The sequence below is a fragment of the Lithobates pipiens genome, unplaced genomic scaffold (assembly GCF_037356315.1).
Source record: "Lithobates pipiens isolate NorthernLeopardFrog02 unplaced genomic scaffold, aLitPip1_a1.2 Scaffold_16, whole genome shotgun sequence".
In the NCBI taxonomy this organism is placed as follows: Eukaryota; Metazoa; Chordata; class Amphibia; order Anura; family Ranidae; genus Lithobates; species Lithobates pipiens.
In genome coordinates, this window is record NW_027507748.1 from 269082732 (window position 1) to 269110554 (window position 27823).

At 41.2% G+C, this 27823-nt stretch overlaps 1 protein-coding gene across 1 annotated transcript in view; it reads left to right on the forward strand.

Annotated features, from left to right (window-relative positions):
- The window catches only part of AATF (apoptosis antagonizing transcription factor), a 218312-nt gene that overhangs the window by 47864 nt on the left and 142625 nt on the right, over positions 1-27823 (forward strand). Inside the window, exon 4 of the mRNA XM_077481392.1 lies at positions 1034-1171. Within this exon, the coding sequence (XP_077337518.1) occupies positions 1034-1171 (138 nt within the window). The remainder of the gene's footprint in view (positions 1-1033; positions 1172-27823) is intronic.

Sequence of the window (27823 nt, forward strand, 5' to 3'; positions counted from 1 at the left end):
CCCTGCCTCTCATTATTGCGACTGTCCATCTGTTGTTTTCTTTTGCATGCCGCTACATGCCCCATCTGCCTGGCATATGTGGTTAGCAGTTATTGGGGGGTGATAGCAGATGACCAGATAACTCCCCTGGCATCACCTACAGACCCACCCAATAAATTCCCATGTGTTGCAACAGATTACCTTCCCACTTCACTCGGGCAGATCATGAAGTGAAAGGTGCAGTTACATAATGATTTATTTTTTGGTGGCATTTTAGGTTTTCTTCCCCATGCATAGCATTTGGAGATATTTAATAAAGGTTAGGCAGTTTCTTGTTTGTATCCTGGAGATACTCTTTAACATTTCAGATTTTGTGAGATCCCTTTGAGGTAAAACATCTTCTAGATTCGTATACCTTTCAGAAATTGAATGCAAAATCTCTTCAGTGCAGTTCATGGCTCTCCTCATTTTTAACTTCCATTCTTACTCTTTCTATTTTACCGGAAACCTTTATGTCCTCCCAACTTTTGTTACATTTAAAGTAAATGAATTCTGTAATGGGGAGCATTGGACACCTCGGTCTTGTGTGGAGCGCAAGAGTAAAGCAGGAATTTTAAGTGCATCGATCTTGCTGGCAAAAAACAGATGTTTGCTGCTTGGTTCTGTTTTGATATATACATAAAACTAAAATCTGTTTTTGGGAGACATATCCTTTCCTGTAAATGAGCATAAATCTTACAAATAAAATGTAATTTCTAGATGTGTTCCACAAAGGTGTTTTTGTTTTTTGTTTTTTTGTTTGTTTTGTTTTTTATGTATATTGCACATTTCTTCCTGCTACATAAATGGAAAATCCAAAATAATCCAGCCTTGGAAAAACCAATCACTCCTTTTAAAATTGATGCACTACTTTATTGCTAAAACAACGATTTGCTGTTTGCATAGGGTGGTATTTTTTATAACTGTAGAAAATAATTTTGCTTCCATTTATGTGCTGATTTCAGAAATGCAATAAATGGATTTCATAAAAATGTGTTTTGTGTTTGCTTTTTAGCCATTTGGGACCAGCTTCTGGAAGGACGAATAAAAATTCAGAAAGCACTTCTTTCAGCTAATCAACTTCCACAACATGATACGCTTGCGTTGTTCAAAGAGAGAGGGGGGTCTGAGCTGTTAACCCCGCTAATGAATAGTAAGTATATTTTGTCTCTGTGTAGGATAGAGGAATATGCACATTGCTACAGGTCTATCTTATCCCAATATTCCGTTATATACATTTTAAGATTTTTTTTTTTTTATATCTACTATATTGTTTAATATCCAAACCATTTAGTTCTTAAAGGATAACTTCACCTTTTTAGTAATATCTTATATTCTACACGTTTTCAGGGTGTAACATGTTACTAAAGCACCTGCCTGCAACTCCAGAACTTCAAGTGATTGTAAGGCTCGGTTCACACAGGGGGCGATGCGAGGCGACACGACTTGCCTCGCCGCGACCTCAGCGGCGACTTGCAAATGACTTCTGTATAGAAGTCAATGCAAGTCTCCCCGAGGTCGCCCAAAAGTAGTACAGGAACCTTTTTTCTGAGTCGGAGCGACTCGAGTCGCTCCTCTTAGAACGGTTCCATTGTACAGAACGGGGGCGACTTGTCAGGTCGCGGCACGGCAAGTCGTGTCGCCTCGTGTCGCCCCCTGTGTGAACCGGCCCTTAGGGTTCAGTTTTTATTATGTTAATTTAACAACCCTGTTATATCTACCTGCTCTGTGCAATGGATTTGTACAGAGCAGCTCTGATCCTCCTGTTTCCAGTCCCCTGCTGGTGCGTCTGGTCCCGCCCCCGTAGCAAGCCGCTTGCTGAGGGGGCACTTGTACATGCTCTTTCAGGAACCCAATCTCCAACCCATTGGCTCCCCATGCTGTCAATTGAAGCCGGTGCTGAGGGAGCTTCTTCAGCACTGGCTCTAATTGAAAACAACCGGAGCCATTGACTCCTGCTGCTGTATCTGAGCCAATGAGGAACAAGAGCCGAGACAACCTCGGCTCTCATGCACATCACTGGATCGAGATCGGGTTCAGGTATATGTTTAGGGTGGGCTGGTGGGGGGAGCTGCATGCAAAGGTTTTTTATCTTACTGCATAGAACACAGTAAGATAAAAAAAAAACTTTCTGCCTTTACAACTGCTTTTTGCCTGTCTATGTAGAAATAATTAAATATATTTAAAACGCACCTAGTGCAAGTACCTAATTTTGACTTGGCATCAGCCATTGGCAATCCTCTGTACAGCAGGGCTCAGACTGGGAGAGAGGCTGCTCTAAGTTTTTATCATGTGTGCAGTAAATATAACAAAGAACATTCTGACAGAGTGAATGAGCAGAGGAAGCGAATCATCACTATTGCACTGTTGTGCATTGACTTTCCATCCACAAGCCCAGAACAGGGTGGTGACATAGTTGTGTTGATTCCAGTAAAGAAAAGGTTGCAACTTGCCTCCTGGTGTCTAGTAGGGCTCTGTAAATCCCGGAAATGGACAGGCAGAAATGTATCGGGTAGAACAGCCATGGTTATATTGGGCTGTTTGGCTGGTTACAAGTGTAATAATTTAATATAAACTTTTGAAATATATATATTACACACTATATTACCAAAATTATTGCGACTCCTGCCTTTACACACACATGAACTTTAATGGCATCCCAGTCTTAGTCTGTAGGGGTTCAATATTGAGTTGGCCCACCCTTTGCATCTGTAACACTTCAACTCTTTTGAGAAGGCTGTCCACAAGCTTTGTGTGTCTATGAAATGTTTGACCATTCTTCCAGAAATGCTTTTGTGAGGTCAGGCACTGATGTGGATGAGAAGGCCTGGCTCGCAGCCATCGCTCTAATTCATCTCAAAGATGTTTTATTGGGTTGAGGTCAGGACTGATTGCCAGTCAAGTTCCTTCACCCCAAACTCGCTCATCCTTGTCTTTATGGACCTTGCTTGGTGCACAGTCATGCTGGAACAGGAAGGGGCCATCCCCAAACTGTTCCCATAAAGTGGGGAGCATAAAATTATCAAAAATTGCTTGGTATGCTGACGCCTTAATAGTTTTCTACCCTGGAACTAAGGGACCAAGTCCAACCCCCTGAGAGACAGCTCTCTATACCATAATTCCCCCTCAACCAAATTATTTGGACCAGTGCACAAAGCAAGGTCCATATAGACATGGATGAGCGAGTTTTAGGAACTTGACTGGCCTGCACAGAGTCCTGACCTCAACCCAATAGAATACCTTTGAGATGAATTGGTGCAGAGACTGCAAGCCAGGCCATCTCATCCACATCAGTGCCTGACCTCACATATGCATTTCTGGGCGAATTATCAAAACTTCCCATAGGTACACTCCTAGACCTTGTGGACAGCCTTCCCAGAGGCATTGAAGCTGGTATAGCTGCAAAGGGTGGACTAACTCAGTATTGAACCCTATGGACTAAGACTTGGCTGCCATTAAAGTTTGTGTGTGTGTGTGTGTGTGTGTGTGTGTGTGTGTGTGTGTGTGTGTGTGTAAACTGTCTGACCCGGCAAATATTTAATTTTGTTTAGTCAGTCTAGACACCATACAAAGTATTGACCATTTACCTTTCTTTGCTGAAGTGAAAGTAAAACTGCTTGGTCAAGACTCTGATTGGGTAATGAGGGAACAGCAGCTTACTGATGAGGACATCCCCTTGCTTGCTTCTCTAGCTAGCAAAATCCATTCATTAGAATCACAGCACTCTGTGCAGTTCTGTACTGTACAATATACTAAAGTCTAACTTAATTACAGTATTAATTCCCCACTTGGTTCAAATGCCAATATGTGCAAGAATACATACCGCTTGTACAAAGAGAGATTAAGGTACTCTTTATACTGACATGGAGAAACGTGTGGGGTACATTACAGATCACTTACACGATGCTTAAGTCCTCCTGAAAAGTGATGCAATTGAAAGCAATTGTCCCATGTTTACCTGTATGCCTTTGACATGTTATAGAGTAAAGCCATAAATATTTATTCCACAAAGATGTTCTAAAACTGCCTTGAATGATTAGAGGTACGCTTAGAAAAAGATTTAAAATAAATTAATCATAATGATCTTTCAAACCAGTAGAATATTAATGGAGTGCGGTCCATACTGGATGCCGACTCTCTGAAATGTTTTTTCTTTGTGTTGCACGGTGCTGCACCACAGTGCCATGCAATACAAAACAAAAACAAATGTTGAGTGGCCACAGCACCCCCAAAGAGTTGGCACCCGCTGCTTTCTTGACGGTGGCTTTGGGTCTCCGAAGTGATCCCGTGAAGCTCCATAGACTCCAGGCCTAAGCTTTAGTTGGGACCTTGATGTCCCCGAAAGTCGGGATTTAGCATCATACCTAACTGATGAGCCTGGTGTTTGGCTACTACATCGCAGGTAGAAGGGCATATTGCCTGTAGAAGGACAGGACATAGTGCTGAAATGGGTAGAAATCTAGGCCACATGTTTATCTTGTTGCCAAAACCAGGGGCAAAAGGAGTTAATCTGACAACTAAAGTGAATGATCCATAAACCTCAACACTGCCAGGAAAGTGTTTAGGCCAGGACATATTTACATTAAAGGGGTTGTAAAGGCTAACTTATTTTTATTTTTTTAACCTTAACCCTTTCATGACCAAGCCTATTTTTGGATTTTGGTGTTTACAAGTTAAAATCCATATTTTTTGCTAGAAAATTACTTGGAACCCCTAAACATTGTATATATATTTTTAGCAGAGACTGTAGAGAATAAAACGGCGATTGTTGCAATATTTTATGTCACACGGTATTTGCGCAGTGCAACTTTTGGGAAAAAGGACACTTTCATGAATTTAAAAAAAAAATGAAGCCGTAAAATTAGCCCAATTATTTTGCATAATGTGAAAGATAATGTTACGCAGAGTAAATAGATACCAAACATGTCACACTTTATAATTGCACGCACTCGTGGAATGATGACAAAGTACGGTACCTAAAAATCTCAATAGGCGACGCTTTAATTTTTTTTACGGTTCCCAGGTTAGCGTTACAGAGGAGTGCTAGAATTATTGCTCTCGCTCTGACGATCGCAGTGATACCTCACATGTGCGGTTTGAACACCGTTTACGTATGCGGGTGCAACTTCCGTATGCGTTTTCTTTGCTTCGCGGGGACGGCGGGCGCTTAAAATTTTTTTTTATTTATTTTAAAATTGATAAATGGTTTTAAAAAAATAAATAATTTGATCACTTTTATTGCTGTCACAAGGAATGTAAACATCCCTTGTGACAGTAATAGGTGGTGACAGGTATTCTTTATGGAGGGATCCCTCCTTTTACACTTCAATGTATTCAGATCGCCGAAAACGGCGATTCTGAATACTGTATATTTTTTTTAAAACCGGCACCATTGGCAGCCAAGTAAATGGGAAGTGATGTCATGACGTTGCTTCCGTGTTTACTATTAGGAGACTGGAACGAAGCCGATTACGGCTTCGTTCCAGTTCCTCCCCAGCAGCCGGAGGCATTGGATCGTTCAATCGGGAGCACTGGTAACAGCGGTGGGAGGGGGGTAACGTCTCCTCCGGCATAACAGCCGAGCGGCTTTTAGCCGCTTCGGTTGTTATGGCTGGATAGCCAATCGCCCTCTGAAAAAAACGGTACCGGGATAATGCTGCAGGTGCGAGCATCATCCCGGTATACCCCCCGGAAGCCGAGTACGCACATCTGCGTATGCTCGGCGGGAAGGGGTTAATGTGTTATCTGCATTATGGAAAAACATTTTTTTATGTGCAGCTCCCCCACCCCCACCCTCCTAAATGCTTACCCGAGCAAGGCAGTGCCTTCTTGGGCAAGGAAGTGCCTTCTCTGAATAGACCACACATCAATATGCCCTTGGACAGGGCTGTTCGGGGTAAGGAAGATGAGTCAATTCTTTGGCTCATTTACCTGGGTGTGTTCATTTCAACATTAGCTATTAAGATCTGTATTTAATGTTTTTTTTTTTTTTTTTTTTAACCAAGTGGTTAACCAGATACAGCATTTTACAAAATATTTTTTTTTAAATGCAAAAAATTTTAGTGCCTGTATTTCACTAGGTATCAGCCTCTTGCAGCCATGTACAACAGAACTCAAAATGGGGCAAAAATAAGCAGTGCAAGAAGCCAGATTTCCTCCATCACGGTGACCGTGCCTCTCCTCCCCTCCTTCTAGGTGTCCAATAGAATCGCCTGTCCTCTCAGTCAAACAGGTGACAGGTCTCAAAACCCACTTCCCGATTTGCTGGGAGGAGCCAATGAATATTCGCTATTGTAACACTGATCCTCCTCTCGGCCAATCAGGAAGTGGGTGTGGGTTTTGAGACCCGTCACCTAATTGGCTGAAAGGACAGGTGATCCTATTGGACACCTAGGAGGAGACGACAGACCAACTAGAGAGAGCAGGGGGGAGGTTATTTGCCGCCCCCCCAATAAAAAAAACAAAGCCACCACTGCTGTTACCTGTGACTGCTAGTCTCAGGAGATTGAGTGAGTTTTTGTGATTATTACTATTTCACTGCTCATTGTTCTCTTCTGGCGGCTCTGATCTGAGGAAGCAACACCCTGAATCTATCAAGATGGACACCTCCACACAGTGCAGAACAAGACAACGGAGGGTTAGTAATAAGGAAGATACCAGCCACGGGGGGGGGATGCTGGTGACTAACATTTTGCCCTCTGCGGCCAGCACAGTTTCCAGAGTTCAGTTGTAAAATATCACTTTTAGGTGGAGTGACTATTAAAGTCCCCGTAAAGGCAAAATGTTTTTTTTTTTTTTTTTACCTTTAAAGTGATACTAAAGACTCTTTGTTATTTTTAAAAGGAGGAAAAAAAAATCTAATAGTTACCTGCTCTGTGCAGTGGTTTTGCACGGAGCAGCCTGGATCTGCCTCTTCTTGGGTCCTTCTTCAGTTCTCCAGGCCTTACCCTAATGCTGAGTGCCCCCACAGCAAGTGTGTCCATTCAGACACGGAACTGCGGTTCGTCCCAGTCCCCCTCTTTCCTGATTGGCTAACTGACTTTGACAGCAGTGGAAGCCAATGCCGTTGCTTCTGTGCCTCAGTCAATAAGGAGGGAGAGTCTTGAAAGGCCGAGGCCCTGGATAGAGATACTCAGTTAAGTATTGGGGGGGGGGGGGGCTGGGGAGGGATGCTACACACTAGAGCTTCACAATTAATCGTCAAGAATCGTTAACGCAATCTTGACTAAAGTTTTTCACAATTCTTTCTATGCAAATAATTCTCTCTGCTCTTCTGAAGCCACAGCCCTCAAAAGAAAGGAAGAGAAAAACTGGGCAGTCTGCCAAGAATCAAAGCATTCTTTATCAGTTGAACTTAAAGTGGTTGTATAGCCAAATTGGGGACTTTTACCTACAGGAAAGGCTATCATAAGGCTTTCCTGTAGGTAAAAAAAATCTCCTAAACCTGTACGGTTTAGGAGATATTCCCCTCGCAATGCGCCGCTGACTGCAGCGGCGCATGCGCACAGGGGATTCCTGGTTTGAAGCCCGGCAGACGCCAGACCCTGCTGGAGAGAAATCTCATGCGCGGGAGTGACGATATCGCGGCTCCGGCCACTCACAGCGCCGGAGCCGCGATACCCGGAAGAAACGCAGAGGGAACATGTCGGCTGCCTTGGCGTGGATCGGGACAGATGTCGGGGGCCTCGTTCTAAGGTAAGTATTTCATAATGAGCTAGTATGCGGTGCATACTAGCTCATTATGTCTTTTGCTTTGCAGGTGAGCAAGAAAAAAATAAAAATTCAGCGGGTATACAACCGCTTTAAGTATAAACATTGTAACAATTTGTGATGGATAGTGTGTAAGTGAAAAAAATTTAACCACTTAAAGTGGTGTTGCCACCCAAAAAAAAAAAAAGTTTAAAATTCTTAAAAAAAAAACAAAAAAAAATTGTGAAAAAATAATTTTTTACTCACCTCTAAATACCTGTTACTAGGGGGTCCCTCGTAGTCTGCCTTCTTCCTTGCCCGGGCTGGTGACATCACTTCCCCCCACGTCCCGTCATCTGGGACCTGTTACGTGTCCCAGGTGACTGTGCGGCGTATCACGGTGGCCTGCGGCGCTCACGCATGCGCAGTGGGTGCCCGGCTGTGAAGCCACAGTCGGCTGCCCACAGTACAAATGACGGCGCCGCGAGCAGACCGGGGAACGAGGGGGGGCTTCATTCCCCAGCATCGCTGGGACAGGTAAGTGTCCGATTATTAAAAGTCAGCAGCTGCAGTATTTGTAGCTGCTGACTTTTAATTTTTTTTTTTTTTTAATTTTTTTTTTTTAGGGGCACCCCACTTTTAACACTAAACCTTTTTCTGACTTTTTTATTTTTTTTGGTTTCAAGTTAAAATAATTTTCTTTTGCTAGAAAATTACTTAAAACCCCCAAACATTATATATATATATATATATATATATATATATATATATATATATATATATATATATATATATATATATATATATATATAATTTTTTTTTTTTTTTTTTTTAGTAGACACCCTAGAGAATAAAATGGTGGTCGTTGCAATATTTTATGTCGCACTGTATTTGCGAAGCGGTCTTTCAAATGCAATTTAATGAAAAAAAAAAAGACTTTAACCAGTTCCCAACCGGCGCTCGATGATGTATGTCGGCAGAATGGCACGGGCAGGCAAACTGGCGTACAGGTACATCCAGTTGATATTGCCACCCTGCCATCGTGTGCGTGCTGGTCGCGAGTCCCGCGAACTCTAACGCCACGGGGATACCCGCGATCATCTCACAGGGAGATGCCGATGTAAGCAGCATCTCCCCGTTCTGCCTATCAACAAGTGACACTGAGCAAAGATCAGTGTTTACTAATACACAGCCCAGCCCCCCACAGTTAGTAACACGCCCCTAGGACACACTTAACCCCTACACTGCCACCCCCTGGTTAACCCCTTCACTGCCAGTGTCATTTACACAGGAATCAGTGCATTTGTATAGCACTGATTGCTGTATAAATGACAATGGTCCCAAAAATGTGTAAAAAATGTCTGTGTCTGCCATAATGTCGCAGTCACAATAAAAATTGCTGATCACCGCCATTACTAGTAAAAAATAAATTAATAAAAATGCCATAAAACTATCCCCTATTTTGTAAACGCTATAAATTTTGCGCAAACCAATCGATTTTTTTTTTTTTTTTTACCAAAAATATGTAGAAGAATACGTATCGGCCTAAACTGAGGGAAAAAAAAATGTTTTGTATATATTTTTGGGGGATATTTATTATAGCAAAAAGTAAAAAAAGAAATTTTTTTGTTTTTTCAAAAATTGACGCTTTTTTTGTTTATAGAGCAAAAAATAAAAACTGCAGGGGTGATCAAATACCACCAAAAGAAAGCTCTATTTGTGGGGAAAAAAGGACGTCAATTTTGTTTGGGAGCCGCGTCGCACGGCCGCTAAATTATTAAAGCGATACGGTGCCAAATCGCAAAAAGTGGTCTGGTCTTAAGCCAGCAAAATGGTCCGGTCTGAAAGTGGTTAATGAATTAAAAAAAAAAACAACTAACCAGTAAAGTTAGCCCATTTTTTATTTTTTTGTATAATGTGAAAGATTTTACATTGTGAGAGAATTGTGATCTTTTTATTCTAAACAAAAAAAATTGTGACTCTCATTTTGGCCAGAATCGTGCAGCTCTACTACACACAGAAGCCCCCCCCCCCCCCCCCCCGCTGTTGTCAGTCGAATCCAGTGATGAGCAGGCAAGGCGGGGCTGAGCTGCGCTGTGCGTTTTTAGTAGATGTACATGGTGCGACTCTGGATCGAGTCCACGTGAGCACACCCCTTGCAAGCAGCTTGCTAGGGGACCATACTTGAAGGCAGGAGGAGCCAGGAGTGCCAGTGGGGGACCCTATAAGAGTAGGTTTGGGACTGCTCTGAAAAGCCATTGCACAGAGCAGGTAAGCGTAATGTGATTTATTTATTTATTTATTTTTATTTTTTAAATCCTTTACACTCACTTTAAGGTACACTTGAGTTGCAGCCTTCATTGGGTACAAACAACCCATTTAATTGCCACAGTGTGTTATTTGTACAGATGTTTTATAATGGTGATTCTCATATTTTAAACCAAAAGGAAATTAAGGTTGTTAGAGACCATCAATGACCTTATAAAGGCTTAACGCCAAATTTAAGTGTTTTGCGTTTTTACTAGTCCTGCTATTTTGTTTCCTATGTCTTTCTATTTCATTTAATCATGGACTTTAGTGTTTTCTACCTGCCTTCAGAGATCTCTGAGCCTTGTTTAGACCTCCAGATAAAAACAAAATGATTTAACTAGTTCGTTTTTGAAAGAGCTATGGGAATAAAGTGGATTTTATAGCTTAACATGTATGTATATACCTGTATGTGTGTAATGCTAATACAGTTTAAAGTAAAAGATTAATTGGTATTGGCCCAGCATCACTGCTATACTGGTAACTTCTACTCATTAAGAAGGTAACTATGACAGGACACTTTAAATTAACCTCAATTTGCATTTAAGCTAAAATGGAGAAGGCACATGCTGTGTCCATGCTGCTTTGAGTAATGAAAATGTGTATCTATGAATAACTACAAGTCAGTGGTTGGCTGAGTTCATATCTATATATTACTGGAGTATTACTGGTTTTGTCCTGTAGTGCAAATATAACATACACACACATGTCGTGGAAAGGTAAGTACACCCATATGGAAAGGTTTTGAGTTTTTTTTAACATATCTGGACAGGCAAACATCTTGATTCCGTTCGTACCCAAAAACAAAAGTGATATACTTAGGACAAATAACATGAAATATGATGTGGTATATCCCTTTTTATGATGTAAATGACTGAAAATGCAGATTTGTCATATATGAAAAGTGAGTACATGCCTACATTTACTACCATTTCCAGTCCATTAAATTAAGAGAAATTGAGAATTATGCGAAACGTACCCTTATTTGAATCCCATTGAAATGTGGAGGGATTTACAATGGGAAGACCATGCAAGGAAACCCACAAACCTCTTGCAACTGAAGGATTTTTACTAAGTAGTCAACAATTTCAGTGGCATATACTAATGAGTAGATATGCATAATGCCTACAAGATGTCATATTTACTAAATGGAACAATACCATTCTCTGATGCCAAGGATATACTACATACTTTTTTCCACAGTGTACTCTAGTATCTGTTATTATTCATGTGGAATGAATTGCTGAAAGGACAAATGTTTTCTAGTTGTTGTGTTTTTATTTTTATTATTCTAAACCATACCAGGCCATATACCCTCAACATGGTGGGGTGCTTTGGGGAAGGAGGGCTCCCCTCCCCCAAAGTACCTTGTTCCCATGTTGATGAGTACAAGGGACGCTTCCCTACAACCCTGGCCCGATGATTGTGTGTGGTGAGGGGACTTAGCGGAATCTGGACCTCCCAGATTCTGCCCCCCTATGTAAATGAGTATGGGGTGCATACTAAATATATAAATTTAGGTGCAAGTCCTTTGTCAATCATGATAAATGCCAACCCGCACGAAAAAATAAACTGCCGCCAGTCAAACATGATGACCTCGAGAGACACTCGCTGAATGACAGGTAATCATGGGGGCGGAGTCACCCTAGTGACAACAGGAAGTGAATAATAATCTCCACTCTGGGGCTCAGCACAAAAAGGAAACCTAGGTACTAACCCTTCATCAATCTATCTAAAAAAAAAAATAATTGGATGGAGTTCTACAAGTTGATATTTGCTGCTTTACATTCAGGTGAAAATGTTTTCTTTAAATAAAGCATGTGAGCAATATGCGAAAAACAAACTATTCAATTTTGAAAAATTGGGTAGTTTGCCTTCTTTGGAAATGATTAACAGACCCCCAAACAACTTTAATAAGATGACCTTTGCATTAACTTAAGCTATTAATGTGTTTAATTGGATATATTACAAGTTTTGCTAAGCTCAATTTTTAATTTACTTGTCTGAAAAAGAAAACATGACTATAGGTTAACCAAAAACACAGTGCTTGACATTTTAAGCTTTTTAAATAATTACAATGTTCAAGACATACACATTTTAATAAACTGCAATTTTGTGGTCAAAGCCCTCTGTCTCGGAAAAATAAATTTCCACTATCTTTATTGGTTACAATAACAACCAACCTGTTTCCATTTGTGAATGCCATCTTCCTTAGGTTGCAATTGTTTAAGACCTGTTTCTGCATATGTGATGGGGTTGGGCATTGAGAGCTTAACTGATATCCAATTTCAGCTTTACTATGCTTTGTAAGGGTTATGTACTTAGAAAGCTAGGTTATCTTCTCTGGGGCAAAGTTTGAACCACTGTCATGAATTACAATTTGGTTATGTGTCCAGTGGTATTGCAAGAATGATGCAAAATTGTGGGAGGAGTTAATATTTTCTCCCTTAAAGCAGAATTAAATCACAGCCAACGAAGCTGCCATCTTAGGCTCTATTTGATCTGCAGTTGCGATGATGCTGCACATGTAATCCGCTATGTTACCAACCATTTGATGGCCTTTTGAGAGCACAACTGAACAGTTTAACCAATTGGGTTTAGTTCTGCTTTATTCCAAGAATCCCTATAGTTTCACAAATGGACAAAAAACGTTTCTAAAAGCAGACTCGTCAAGTCCTCCTTTGAACCTAGTTGCATTTAAAAAAGTTGTATCCTTTTTATACTATACATCATGGGTAGGCAACCTTTTGAGCACAGTGTGCCGAAAAATGTTTTCTAAGAAATTGGGCGTGGCGATTTTATAACAAAAAAATTCATACTCTCAATCACGAAAAGGATTTTTTAAAAGGTAAATGCTGTAAATTACTTAAGTAATAGTGACTAACGTCCTGCACTCTCATGCCTTAGATCACTGTACCCCCGGCAAATCTGTCCCCTCACTGTACTACCTTGCTCATCTGTCCCACCACTGTAACCCCCTGCATATCTGTGCCACCACTGTAAACCCCCCTGCTTATCTGCCCCAACAATGTACCTTCTTTCTCATCTGCTCCACGCTGTATCTCCCTGAACATCTGCTTCACTGCTGTACCCCCATGTTCTTCTTTCTCAACGCTGAACCATCTTCTCATCTATCCTAACACTGAACCCAATCTGCTCATCTGCCCCACCACTGTAACCCCATTTCTCTTCTTCCCCACCACTGTTCCCTCTGCTCATCTGTCCCACTAATGCACCTCCATTTCACATCTGCCCCAACACTGAACCCACCTACTCTGCTTTTCTGCCTCACTGCTGAACCCCTTCCCATCTCTCTCACCACTGTACCTCCTGCACGCCTATCCAACCACTGTGTACCCCCCTGAACATCTGCCCCACCACTGTACCCCGTTCATCTGCCCCACCTCTGTAACCCCCTGCTCTTCTGCTCCACCACTGTAACCCCCTGCTCTTCTGCTCCACCACTGTAACCCCCTGCTCTTCTGCTCCACCACTGTAACCCCCTGCTCTTCTGCTCCACCACTGTAACCCCCTGCTCTTCTGCTCCACCACTGTAACCCCCTGCTCTTCTGCTCCACCACTGTAACCCCCTGCTCTTCTGCTCCACCACTGTAACCCCCTGCTCTTCTGCTCCACCACTGAAACCCCCTGCTCTTCTGCTCCACCACTGAAACCCCCTGCTCTTCTGCTCCACCACTGTAACCCCCTGCTCTTCTGCTCCACCACTGTAACCCCCTGCTCTTCTGCTCCACCACTGTAACCCCCTGCTCTTCTGCTCCACCACTGTAACCCCCTGCTCTTCTGCTCCACCACTGTAACCCCCTGCTCTTCTGCTCCACCACTGTAACCCCCTGCTCTTCTGCTCCACCACTGTAACCCCCTGCTCTTCTGCTCCACCACTGTAACCCCCTGCTCTTCTGCTCCACCACTGTAACCCCCTGCTCTTCTGCTCCACCACTGTAACCCCCTGCTCTTCTGCTCCACCACTGTAACCCCCTGCACAACTGCCCCACCTCTGTAACCCCCTACTCTTCTGACCCACCAGTGTAACCCCCTACTCTTCTGACCCACCAGTGTAACCCCCTTCTCATCTGTACCACTACTGTAGCCCCCTTCTCATCTGGTCCATCACTGATCCCCCCCCACTGCTCCTCTGTCCTACCACTGTAACCCCCTGCTCATCTGCCCCATCACTGTAACCCACTTGCTCTTCTGTCCCACCACTGAATCCCCTTCTCATTTCTTCCACCACTGTACCCCCTGCGCATCTGCCCCACCATTGTACCGCCCTGCTCTTCTGTCCCACCGCTAAACCCCCTCCCCCCTCTCATCTGCCCCACCACTCTACCCTCTTCTCATCTATGATATGCAGTGTGGTGCAAGGAAGCAGAGATATGAGACACCTCTACCTGTCCTGGCACACTCATCCTGCTGATCCACCTCTCACATCCAGCCCACGTGCTTGTATGTGATGTCGCATACAAGGATGTGGAATGGATGTGCGGTGATGAGCTCAGGTCAGGGGTATTTTCTGAAAGCATTGGGCCTGTATGCAAGATCGATCCCCCGCAGCTGAGAAAAAGTGCAGTGCTAAGCGCCGCAGCAAAATTGGGTGTGATTTTTCATTGCTCTGAATACTGTCTGTGGCTTAAAGGGACACAGAGTACAGGGGTTCAGTAGTAAGTGATGCAAAGTTCAGGGGTCAGGTGTAAGTGACGCTGAGTTCAGAGGTTGGGAGCAGGTGATGTAGAGCTTGGTAGTAGATGATGCAGAGCTGTAGTCTGGAGTAAGTGACACATACACATAAACACATTTTTTTTTTTCAACAAAGCTCCCAGAAGCTCAACAGTAATTCCACAAACTGTTACTTGATTGTGGTTTTCACAATCACAGTGAAATCCCTTCTTTCTGAGATTGGTAGTGGCAACCAAGCGAGTCATCTTCCTTCCAATGGTGGGTGGAGCTGGCAGGACTGTGGTTGGCTTTGGCAGTGGCCAATGAGTCATCGTCCTCCTAGAAACGTGGACCGCCCCGCTAGCAGAACTGCACACAATCTCTTCCCCATCACAAGAGCTGACGATTGCAGCTACAACAAAGTTAGATAACCAAATAATGTTTCCTATTGTTTACAATGTGTGGGGACACAGTGCCTCCCCCTCAGTGCAGGTGCGGCATGAGGAATTGTGAGATTGGAATGCATTAGCTTCTCACTGACACTTCCCTGCACTGCTCTGCTGTTGGGGACGGAGTCGGGTGTCCGCAAAAGAGGCTTTGCATGCCGGGGTTTGCCTACCCCTGCTATACATACTCGGCAGTAACCCACAAGAAGCATACAGTGAAGGGTGGATACTATGTAAAATGTATCTTAACCCAAGAAAAACAATGCAATACACTGCAGCTTTTAAATCTTGACAACCTTTAATTTATTTTTTTGCAGCAAAGTTCATCTTTTTACAAGTACAAAAAAATACCTTGATCATGACAGTCCTTGTAACTTCCTGTTCATTGAGCTGCAATTCTAAACAATATTATGAGTCTTGCCTGTTATCATCTTAAACCACAGAACACCACCTCTTCTATCCAGTGAAGATTAGGCGAGGGGGGAAGTTGCTTGTAGTATGTAATCAATAGAGAATGTTGGATGACAATGCTGCTCATCCATAGACTACAGTGTATGTGAGTTGTCACTCTGACAGGAAGTGTGGTGGGGAAATTTCATATATATATATTTTTTTTTCAGTTGTCTCACAATATCTAAGCCTTCAAAGCTTGGTTAGCTTAGCTGACTTCATATCAAAGGAATGTCATTACAACTGACTGTCATTTAAAGGTCATGTTGCTTTTAACGGGTTGGTCATTTACTTGCACACAAGTCCTGTATTTAATACGGCTAAAACTTGGAATAATTGGACACTTATCAGGACTGTTTAAATGAATGTGCCTGATTCTGATCATCTGTGCCATGCTGTTAAAGCGGGCAGGACTCCTTGGTGAAAAGGCATCAGGGGTTAAGTTTTCTTGTTATATTTTCTAATATTACATTTGTTATCTTGTATCTGTCATTAATTGAATGTTATACCTACAAGTATTTGTGTGATCTCTCATTGTACATCCCGAATAAAACCCCAAAAACAAACTATCACGTAACTGTGATAAAAGAAAGTGTTATACTGCCAGCTTTACCGGGTGAAAATAAGATGGAAAAAGCCAGAAAAAATGCATTCCTCCCACCAGTATATTGTATTTTTGTTTTTGGGCTTAGAATATGCTTTAACAATATTTATACAGCCTACCTAATCCTTGCATAAATCCTAACATTCTTCTGAAAAAAATATTGTGTCTCTTCTAAAATGAATATTGATTGGAGAAATAATAACATGTAAGTGATATGAGCCCATAAATGTGGCATTGCCTTAAAGGCATATCTCTTCGCGCGCCCCCCCCCCCTTTTTTTCTTCTCTTTAACATTAGTCGTGACTTTACAAGATTTGGCTGTCCTAGGATTCTCAAGATCCCAAGTTCAGCTTGATGATTTACTGCAAAATTGCTCCTAAATTGAAGTAGAAAATATTTTGCAGACCTGGCAGCTTTCAAACCTTGCACCCATTTGTCACCCAGCATTTCCCTTTGTGTATGGAACAAGAATTAATTAGGCTGCTCGGCAGGAAAACTTTATGGCAATAATTTATATAGGAAAAATCTCTATTAAAGAGACAGCCTTTCTTTGTTTGCAACTTTTACTATTTCAACAGTAAAGCTTTGTTTTGTGTGTATATACAGAGGGATGCAATTCCAAGTAAAGATGTTAAACCAAAAATAAATGAAGATAAAGAAACTAGGAGTCTTTTTTTTATTTTTTTTTTTATTTTTATTTTTTAATGGTCCGTGAGCATATACTGAACATGCATTTGGCTGTAACTTTTTAGTGTGCATTGTGTTAAGTGTTTCTGTGATGACAGCCTATGCATGTTTATATATTGTTTTCCAGGCAACACACTTGTTTTATTGCTTTTTTTCAGCAGCATAGCCTTAGTATTCTAATTTGATGGCACTAGTGTTGGTAAACAAGATTAAATAGCCAAATCTTTGTGTGCTGTGTACTTACAGCGTAACTCAACTTTTGTTGAGAAAATAACATTCCCCTCTGGGTGATCTATGTACATTGCAAGGTTTTTTTAACAAACTTTGTTGCAGATTCCTGCCCTTTGCTGTTCTGAAGAAATCAATGTTTGTTCCTCTGTGCCCCTGTGCTGAGTAAATCTAATGGGAGTGGTTTTATAATTATCAACCAGCTGCTTCACCTGCAGAGCTCTGAGGAAAGTGCCAGGGCGTGCATCCCTTTAGATGTTAGTCCATTGGGAGTTTCTTAACAAGAATTACATTTTTGTTGCAGGGGATGCCAAAAATCTGACTTGTATCTTTATTGTAGTTTATACTTCTGGGAAAATCAGTGAGCCAATCACACAAGCAGGAAATGTTTCTGGGGGGGGGGGGATTTTGTACACATTCTGTGTACAGAACACCAGTCAGCCATATTGCATTGCACAGAACAGAAAATTACAGAGCTGCAGAATGAAAAGGAAAGGTATTTTTTATTAGCATTCAGTTGCAATTGTATATGCTATTTTTTTTTTTTTTGCTATTTTTTTCCCCATAAATTGGAGTTACCCTTTTAAAAGTAAACAGTCCAAGCATTCCCAAAAATTGTAAAATGCCCCTTTCCTGCTAATAGATTGAATGCAGAGTCACATGATAGCCAGCAGTGCAGTCCTTTTTATTTTTGCATTGGAATGTGAGCAGGCATTCCTACGTCATTGGGTACAATGCAGCACTAGTGAGCGTTGGTTTGCATTCTACTTACTGAGCTCTGTTATAGAGGCAGAAACAAGATGGGGACTAGCAAGAGAAGCATCTTTAGGGGTGGTTGTTGCAACAGAACTGGTGGGTAGTAAGACCATGGGACCCTGAATTAAAGTAAAATTAAAGGCAAAACTTTTTTTCTTTTTTTTTCTTTTATAGTTTTTGATAGATTAGAGATGAAATAGAACACCTATTAGGTTTTTATTGCTGTCTGTGCCCCGTTGGGGAGATTCACACTCTCTATTTGTACCTTGTACCATTATCATTGAAAGTAAACAAATACCGAATATTGTGGGTTTTCTTCAGAAAAGTAAAAAAGGGGAAATCTTCCAATGGGGACACTAATTCTGGTGAACTAGAGGGGCCCCAAGGGATTAAGTTAATTTGCAGGGATTTCCTCACTTCCTGTTTCGGCAATGGGATAGGAAGTAAAGGTAAATCTCTTCAATGTGCAACAGATGGCAAAATAAATCTGACAAGGGTTCTAAACCTCCCTTACGCTATTCAAAATAAAAAAAAAATAAAAAAGTTTTGACTATAGTTCTACTTTACCACTAGCTGCCCAATATGGATGAGCTCAGGCATGTTCGCAAACAACATGTGCAGAGCCCGCCAGGAATTTGGCACTAGGAAGCACTTATCGCAAGCTGTGAGACATTTCCCGATCTCTGCAGCCGCACATCGGGACAATGTCCCACTGCTGGTGATTAGTGCGGCGCAGTGCCGACTTCCTGGCGGCCTCTGCACATGCTGTTTGCGAACACGCCTGAGCTCATCCTTATTGCCCAAGCCGATTTTGAATCTTCTTGAGTAAAAATATACCAAACGTAGTACTTTTAGATTAAGTATGCCTGTGGAATGGTGACAAACTGCTACGTAGAAATCTCCTTAGGTGATGCTTGAAAAGCCTTTACAGGTTATCAGTTACACTGGAGGTCTGATGCTGGAATTATTACTCTGGCTATGATTGCGGCGATACCTTACTTTTGTGGTACAACCACCATTCACATATGCACGAAGGACCGACCCATGCATACCCCTTTAAGGGGGGGGGGGCTTTTACTTAAAAAAAATAATAATTGAATAAACATTATTGCTATCACAAAGGATAAACAACATCTCTTGAGATTGCATGGGCAGTGACAGGTTCTATTTACTGAAACATCTAGGGTCTGTTAGACCCCAGATCTCTCCTCGACCCTCAAAAGCATCTGATTAAAGTTCCGCTTGATCAGATGTTTTCACGAGGCAGTTATGGCTTGTTAACAACAATACGAAAGTGAAAAAAACTCTTTACTTCTGGTTTTATAAGCCATAGAGATCGGGGTACTTCCGTTCCTCCCTTATCTCTACGATCAATTATCCAGAAGCGTCGGCTTAAGTCCCAGGCTCCTCAGTGGAACGTGAGAGCATGGAAAGGCAGCAGGGGGTGGGGACCATCTTCTGCCACATGTAAAAGTAATCCAGCAGCTATATAGCCCCATTGGCAAAAAAAGGATACCAAGGTCATGACTGCGGTACATAATCACTGAAACCCTAGGATGTATGGCTATGTCCTAAGGGCCGGTTCACACTGCGGCGCGAGGCGAGGCGACACGGCTCGCCTCGCCTCGCTCCCGCAAGTCGTCCCCATTGAGTACAATGGAACCGTTCTGAGAGGAGCGACTCGAGTCGCTCCGACTCAGAAAAAAGGTTCCTGTACTACTTCGGGGCGACTTCGGGGGCGACTTGCATTGACTTCTATGCAGAAGTCCTCTGCAAGTCGCCGCTGACCCCCCCTGCAAGTCGCGGCGAGGAAGTCGGAGACGCCTCGCCGCGGCTCGCAGTGTGAACCGGCCCTAAGAGTAACAAGTAGTTAAAGTAGTGTAATACACGGTTTACAAAAAAATAAATAAAAAAAAGCATTTGAGAGGGTGTTGTATTATTCTTGTGACTGGAGTTAGGCTTTATCTTTTATTTGTTTAACATAAAGATAATATAGTACACTTTACAGCAATCTAGATGTTGTCAGGTTAGCTTTAAATTTTATGAACACTGGAGACCCTGTTAATAAGAGCTGAACAATTCCTGGTCCCCAGGTCACCATGGTGACTGCAAAGCACTCTCTGGTCACGGAGTCCTTGATAGCTATTGTCATCTCACTCCTGATCCATCCCCTGTCATAACATTACTTTCCCTCTATTCCTAAATACTATTCTATATTTGCTCCTTCTCTTCTCCCCTCTCCTGCCTTACTCTCTCTGATCTGCCTGCTTCATCACACTTATTTCATTCCCTGTCACAACATTCCTTCCCCTCCACATTTGGTCACTACTGTCCATTGTCTACTCTGCCTTTCTCCTCCAACTCTTTTCCAATTTCTGGTTTCAGTGTCAGTGAGTGCCTCCCTCCTGAGCTCTCCCATCTTTTGGAGTTCTGTTCCTTTTGTCTTCCTGCAACCTGACACCTTTTTAAATTTAAAAAAGCATGCACACTTTTTTTATAGCTTCTGATATATATGCAGGACAATTAATTACAAGTTGCCATGGCTATCAAAGGCATGCCTCCCTCTCTCTGCAGCTTGCTCTGTGGAACAGTCCACAGATTGTAGGTACATTCCCCCAGGCTGTCAGAGCAGGGAAGAGGGAAAGCAGGTGGACATCGTCCTGCTCAATAAAAACCAACCGACATTCAGCTCATGTGTAAGGAACCTGGTCCAACAGAAGCCAGTCGTTTGGCCGGCTTCTGTTGGGCGAGCATGCTGGAAAACCAGTAGCCGACCGACTCCTGATCAACGCTCAGCCAATGACGGAGATCGCTTATCAGAGTGTTCTGGTGGGGGGACATCCCACCGTAAACACAACAGCTCAGCAGGGAAGATCACTGTACTAACGTTGGATCTTTAGTACAGCGGCTTCGACCGGAGCTGTCGAGTTTTTTTTTTTTCAGGTACCTGCCATTAGTGTCTCAAACTGGTGTTCCAGGAATGTCAGCATACCCAAACTGCTGTGCCAGGTGTATCCGGTCGGCTGCATAGTGCTGACTCCTAGTTCTGCATGCAGTTTTTTCCAGGTCTGCTGTATACACTATAGGGGGGTTATTGTGTTTTTTTTTTTTTTTTTTTCTCTAAATGAAAAACTCAACACTAGAGTGCCAAGTGAAATTGGGGCATTTTAATTGTTAATGTTCAGAGAGGATCAGCTTTGAAACCCTATGGAGGTGTTTAGTATTTATTTACAACCTAAAATATTCAGAATATTTCAACAGTTCAGCTAGATAAATATGTGGTCATGTTAGAAATGAATCACACTTGAGTTTTTTTTAAAGGAATTTTCTTTGTGCATAGCTGGTATAGATTTATTCCTTAAGCCTCAAAGAAAAGTGATTTCCGGTAGGGGTGCACCAAATGGAAATTTTGGTACCGAAAATGCAGGATTCTATCTATCTATCTATCTATCTATCTATCTATCTATCTATCTATCTATCTATCTATCTATCTATCTATCTATCTATCTATCTATCTATTTTTTTTTATATATATAATTGTATTCAAATTTTTAATTAATATCATCAATTTAAATTAATATGGAATTTGTCCTCAGTCTCTGACCATTTCTTGTATCATGTCCACAGCTATCACTATTTTATGAATATTTCTCATTTACCATCTTCAACCAGCAGGGGACTTACTCAATGCCATTCTTTTTTTTGCCAAGCTGACTTACTGTTAGACTGTGAATAGCACATAGAAAAAGATACCCGTGCTCAAATCCCAATAGCTTGTACATGTATTTAAACTATGAGGTGCTAAAAGGGGTGTGACCACATATTAACACTACAATTTCTGGATGGACCCTCTGCACACCTCTAGTGTGCAGAGGGTCCATCCAGAAATTGTAATTGTGAATAGCATGTTATCTTCTGTTCAGGTTTCTTCTCAGTACAGCACACGGCTAACTAATAAGAGAAGAAACATACCTTCTCCCTTTTTTACAGATCGAGGGTTTAAAAAGGTGAACTAAAACTGACCATAAGCTTTTGTAGTTTACATTTTAATGTGCTTCACTGTACATCATTTTCTTAAGCAAATGTTTTTTTTTTAATTAGTCTTCCTACAAAGTTTCTTCCTGCCAGTAACCAACTGTTGCAGGTTGACAGTGCTAAACCAAAATAGCGCCGCTTTACTGCCGACGCTGCTCCTGCCCCAGTGTGAAAGGGGCCTAACTGATAGACCTGGTAGGCACCAAATAAGCAAGTAGGGAAGTGCACACAGCAGGCCAACATTGTTCCTAATTGCAAGGCACTAGCTTAGCACGGTCAGTCTGAAACGGGAAGTGCTGTTTCTGGCCGGTTTTACAGTAAGAGACTTTGCCACAGATTTAACAAAAATGGTTTGCTTAAGAAAACTTTATACAGTAGGACATGATACCAAAAATATTAGATTTTAGGTGTGTTAAAAAAATAAATAAAATGTTTTAACTTTTGGGCATTTTTAGAATTTTTTTTTTTTTTTAAATGAAACCTATCATTAGAAAAAAAAATTGTAGGCTCAGATTGCTGACCCACCCCCGAAAATATGCTAACCCTTGCTATTATATCAATCTTTTGAGCACTTTGGTAAGTCACTGACCTTAAAATCCTTGTTAAGGCACTTCCTTTTATAGGGTGATAATGCCCTGTCCATTTCTTCATTATTCCTTTGTGATGCCACCCCCATCACAAGGGATCCTCATAGGAAATGGCTGCAAAGAGGCTGCATGCCACCAGCAGTACTGAGATGCAAAGAAGTCTTCAAAGAAAAGGAAAAAAAAGTGAAAGCAAGACCTTAACTTAAAAAAAAAAAAAAAGAATCCAGTTTTATTTCAGTTTGAGTTATCCAAAAAATTGTCATTCAGTTATGAATATTTAAAAGTCACAAACTCCCATCACTTCTTGGTGTGTAGAATTAAAAAATCAAATGCCTACCGTAGCGGAGAACTCGAGCACGCTCCTTAATGACCTGAAGTTTAATTATTTATAATTGTTTTAGCTGGCAGTGGAGCCAATTACAAATTTTTAGCCATATGTATTTACAACAGATTGCAAGTATTTTAAAAATGTTTATAACACTACTTGGCACAGAACCTGAGATTGTAAGTCTGCTCCCTGAAATAAAGGCACCAGAATGGTCTTCTTTCTTTTCCATTGTTTTGTTCTCATAGGGTGCCTGGTGCTTCTTCCTTTTCTCATTCAGACGATACATACAGTCTCGTCTGTTGTAAAAACAGCCTGCCTGTCAGCACGGTTTACAAAAGCAAATGTAATTCTGCTTTTAAATGATCCACATTATCCAAAAAAATTCAGACTCCACTGGACCCTAATAAATTACTAGATGGCTGTTAAACTTACTGATTCTGTTGCCAAATTCAGGAAAATTTGAAACTCCTGGATTAAACAGACGTTGATGGCCATTTACTAGGCTTCCTCAGTCCTGCCCAGCAGCTGTAGAGCAAATATTCCTTTTCGCTTCCCTGGGTTCTCAACTCTCTCCTTCCCTACTCGACCCCATCACCTCTTCTGCTTTATCTTCTCTTTTTCATCATCACTTTCTAATTGTATAAATCTACCTTCACACTGGCAGCATGGGCCACTTTAGCGGTCGCTAATGGGACAGTTTTTACCCCAAAAAAGGTAAACCCCCGATTTGCGGTGCTTTCAATGCGCAATGTGCTTTCAATGAGCAGGGCTTTTTGGGAGCGCTAAATGCAGTGCTCCCATCTTGCCCCAAAGATACTGCTTGCAGGATTTTTCCTAATGTCCTGCAAGTGCACCACCCGAGTGTGAAAGCACACACTGCACAGAATGGGAGGCCCTTTTTAGAGGCAATTTCAAGCACTAAAACCCCTGAAAACTGCCTCAGTGTGAAAGGGGGTCTATGGACTACAAAGTTTCCATGTGCTGGTAGACACTGCTATATAACATACTCGTGAAACATCTATATTATCTTAACCACATTATAAGCTTTGTTTTTTACCTTTTTTGTAGCTTCCAATATACCCTTAAAATGTAAAGACAAATTGTTCAACAAGAAAACTTGGGCATACTCATTATCTGAAGTCCTAGATCAGCACTAGTAGGCTGTTTTCAAATTGGAACCCCATTACATGGTGGATTTATTTGGTTAGTAAAGCTTATTGTTTAGCATTCAGTTGTTCCAGTTTGTTTGTTTTAACAATTAAGTAGAATTGTTTGTGTTTGTAGTCTACTAACAGTTTAGAGAGATTAAAATATATCTTAAAGCAAAAATAATAAAAGGATGTGAAGTGCTACCTTTTCTGAGTCAAAATATAAAAGTTTCACAATACTAAAAAACATGAATACTCCAAATCCTAATGAAATCAAAACATACAACAATGTTGGTGACCCCCAAATCTAAAACGAACAATGCAAGTACCTCCTGTGTGTATATATGTGTGTGTGTGTGTGTGTGTGTGTGTGTGTGTATGTATGTATGTATGTATGTATGTATATATATATGTATGTATGTGTATATATATATATATATATATATATATATATATATATATATACCGTATATTCTCAAATATGTGACAATGAGAGACAATATTAAACCTGAAATGATATATGCAAATGTGATATCGTGACCCCTCCTGGTGTTGTCACTGTTGGCATATGATCAATAAAAAAGACTAATTAATGTGAACGAAGTCCAGAGAGTGATAAAGAATTGGCAATTCCATAAAGCAAACACTTTTGTGGAGACTGTGTTCTTCAAAATCAAAACTTGTGCCCCTCCACCGTTCAAATTATGCGCTCACCTCATATAGAGACCTAATAAAGGTCCATATAAGCCTTCCCCTTAGGGGTATAACTTCAAAGACTGGCAGCTCTGTTCTCTCATCGCCTGACTCTCAAGCAAAACTATGTTTTGGTTTTATTAGGATTTGGAGTATTCATGTTTTTTAGTATTGTGATTCTTTTATATTTTGACTTTGTCAGAAAAGGTAACACTTCACATTCTATTATTATTTCAGTTTGTCATATGTGGTAACACGTATAGTGTTAAGCAGCAACCTCACATTTCACCACTATATTAGTGGCCATTACCAGCTTGTGGTTTTATACATAACAGCGCAGACATTCAGTTATTCATTTAGTTTCATATCTTAAAGCTAGAGTAGGGGAGGGTAAAACCCAGATTTTTTATTTTTTTTTGCTATCTGTTTCATTCGTGAGATTTCCCTTAGCACTATTAGTTTTAAGACAAAAGCATAGCAGAAGCTATTTACGTTGTAAGTGTCTTTCTAATTGAAGCTTCCTATTAGAACACGTTCAAGAGAGGGAGAGGGACTAAAGAGCTCCATCCACTGGCTAAATATGAGTACAGAATATTCACATGCGGGATTTCATATTTTTACCAACTTTAAAATGTTGCTCTTTAGGCCTACAAATGTCTGTACAACTGTTGCCAGGGTCCCTAAAAGTGAACCCCCACACCATTTTAAACCCAAGCTATGGTAAGCAGGAGCTCTGAGGGTGAAATGGCATCCATCTTTACAGCACTCGGCTTTTTTCCTTGCTGCTTGTGTGCTGAGCTGAAGGTGGTGACAATGAAGCCTTGGAAGGTGGTTGTTTAGGTTTCAAAAGCAGTTTAGGTGTGCATTAATATCTGCCTCAAATGCCTGATAGCTAGAGATCACTATCTGCAATCTCTGATAGGATTAGGTGCTTGCCTAAACTGGAAGAAATGTCTCATCCTTTCAAATAGGTAATTTAGGACAGTCTCAAACTCCTAAATCTACAAGCTGTTCTAGATGAAGATAAGTCAATAACGGACCTGTTAAAAAGCCTTGCGGGGATATAGACACAAGGAAATTAAAAGAAATCTCCATCTGGTCTAGGGGATTTGGTTAAAATGGAACAAGTTGTTTACAATTTTTTATAAAAGTGTATGATGTTTGTTACATGATTACATGTTTAATCTTTAAATGCCAATTGAAGAAAATGCCTAAACTTTTTTTTCATTGCTTACACAGTTAGTCTGGCTGAAAAGACACAAGTCCATCTAGTTCAACCAATAAAAAAATAAAATAAAAAAAAACTTGTAACTTTGAAAGCCACACACCAGCTTCATTACCAGCTTAATCTAGAGTGTATAGAGTACTGTTTCTCAACTCCAGTCCTCAAGGTGCCCCAACAGGTCATGTTTTCAGGCTTTCCATTATCTTGCACAGGTGATTTGATTGATCAGTTTCACTGCCTTGGTAATTACCACAGCTATTTCATCTGAGGGAAATCCTGAAAACATGACCTTTTGGGGTGCCTTGAGGACTGAAGTTGAGTAACACTGGTATAGAGTACCATTGCTCTCATAATGGATAGATCTACTGTATGCTTGGAATTTAATTTAGAACATCGTCACAAGATCACAGCGTGCTGTCGTTTTTCACAATTGTTTTTTCAAAGTTGTTTGACTGATCAGATATACACAGGGGGAATTCATGAAACAGTCTTTTACAGTTAGACCGCTTTCACGCTAAAAAAAGCACCTGAAAAGCTCAAGAAAAACCTATTTCCATTAAAATCAATTAATTCTTTCACACTGGGGCAGTGCGCTGGCAGGGGCAATGAAAAAATGCCCCTCTCCATTGAAATAAATACAAAGCTCTTCAAAAGCGCCTGAAAAGCACTTAAAAAATGCTCAGTGCTTTACTGGCAGTTTAGAAGCGCCTCAGTGTGAAAAGGACAATACGTCAACAAATGGTGACATAGCAGCTCAATTTTCATGACTTTGGTTCTGTATGAAACCACATTGGATTTAAAATGAAGCAACCAAGATGTTTTAAAAGTGTTAACTTTTAGCTTTAATTTAAGAGGTTTAACAAAATTATTGTATGGGCTGTTCAGGAAGAATGACAATTACAATGATGACAATTACAGGCCTCTCTCATCTTTTTAAGTGGGAGAACTTGCACAATTGGTGGCTGACTAAATACTTTTTTGCCCCACTGTAAATGAAAAGACTAATCCAACTGTAGCCTCAATTTGTAGCTCTAGGTAGATACAAATGACACCCAATGCAAAGCAGGCTTTTATGCATTTCAAGGGTAAACCCTCCTCCTCAAAGCTGTCCATTTGCCATAAACCACATCTTTATATAGTGCCTAGTGGTCTGGATTCATAGAGACCCCCACCCTCAATTACAAGGGAGGGGGGGGGGGGGGTCTGCAACTCAGAACATACAACAGTCACATGATCATAGTATCACACATGGAAAACTCTTTGATCAGAGTCTCTTAAGTCTCACTAAAACATCAAATTCATACATAATAAAGCAAAACAGTGTAACTTTCATAATACAAACCAAACAAGATGTATTACTTAAAGGCTGTGGCCAGTCCATAGCCTCTCTATTTGGGCTGGAAATCCACAAAAATAATTGTCACCTGCAGCCTAGAAACTGATAAATAGAAGTAGTAGGAATAAGGGATTATCCCAGGGCATTTCAAGAGTAGTTGTTTCTCAGTGTGACATTACCTTTACTGGTAACATTACATCAGTTATCCTATTGCAGTAACTAAGAAGCCTAAATGATCAGAATAAGTTCAGTGCAGCCTCTAGATCTCCCAGTGAAAACCACTGACAACCACCGAGCTGGATAGAACGCATGCTGGAGCTGGCAGGCAGAGAAGCATCTTATACGGCCACGCCCCTATGTCCTGCCCATCAATAAGGGAGTAGACATCCATCAAGGCGATTAAATACCAGCATATGTCAAACAATTAGCTCCATCATTCAGATGTGATGAATTTGCTCCCTGTCAGCTAGTCCAGGGCTGGCCTGTAGGGAAATGCCAGGAGCTGGAATGAAAGACAAATGCCACTACCGCAGGATTAACCACCACTCCCCCCAGCTGATGCTGCAGTACTCTGATTATACCCCCAGAAACTCCGCTTTGACATCTCCACAC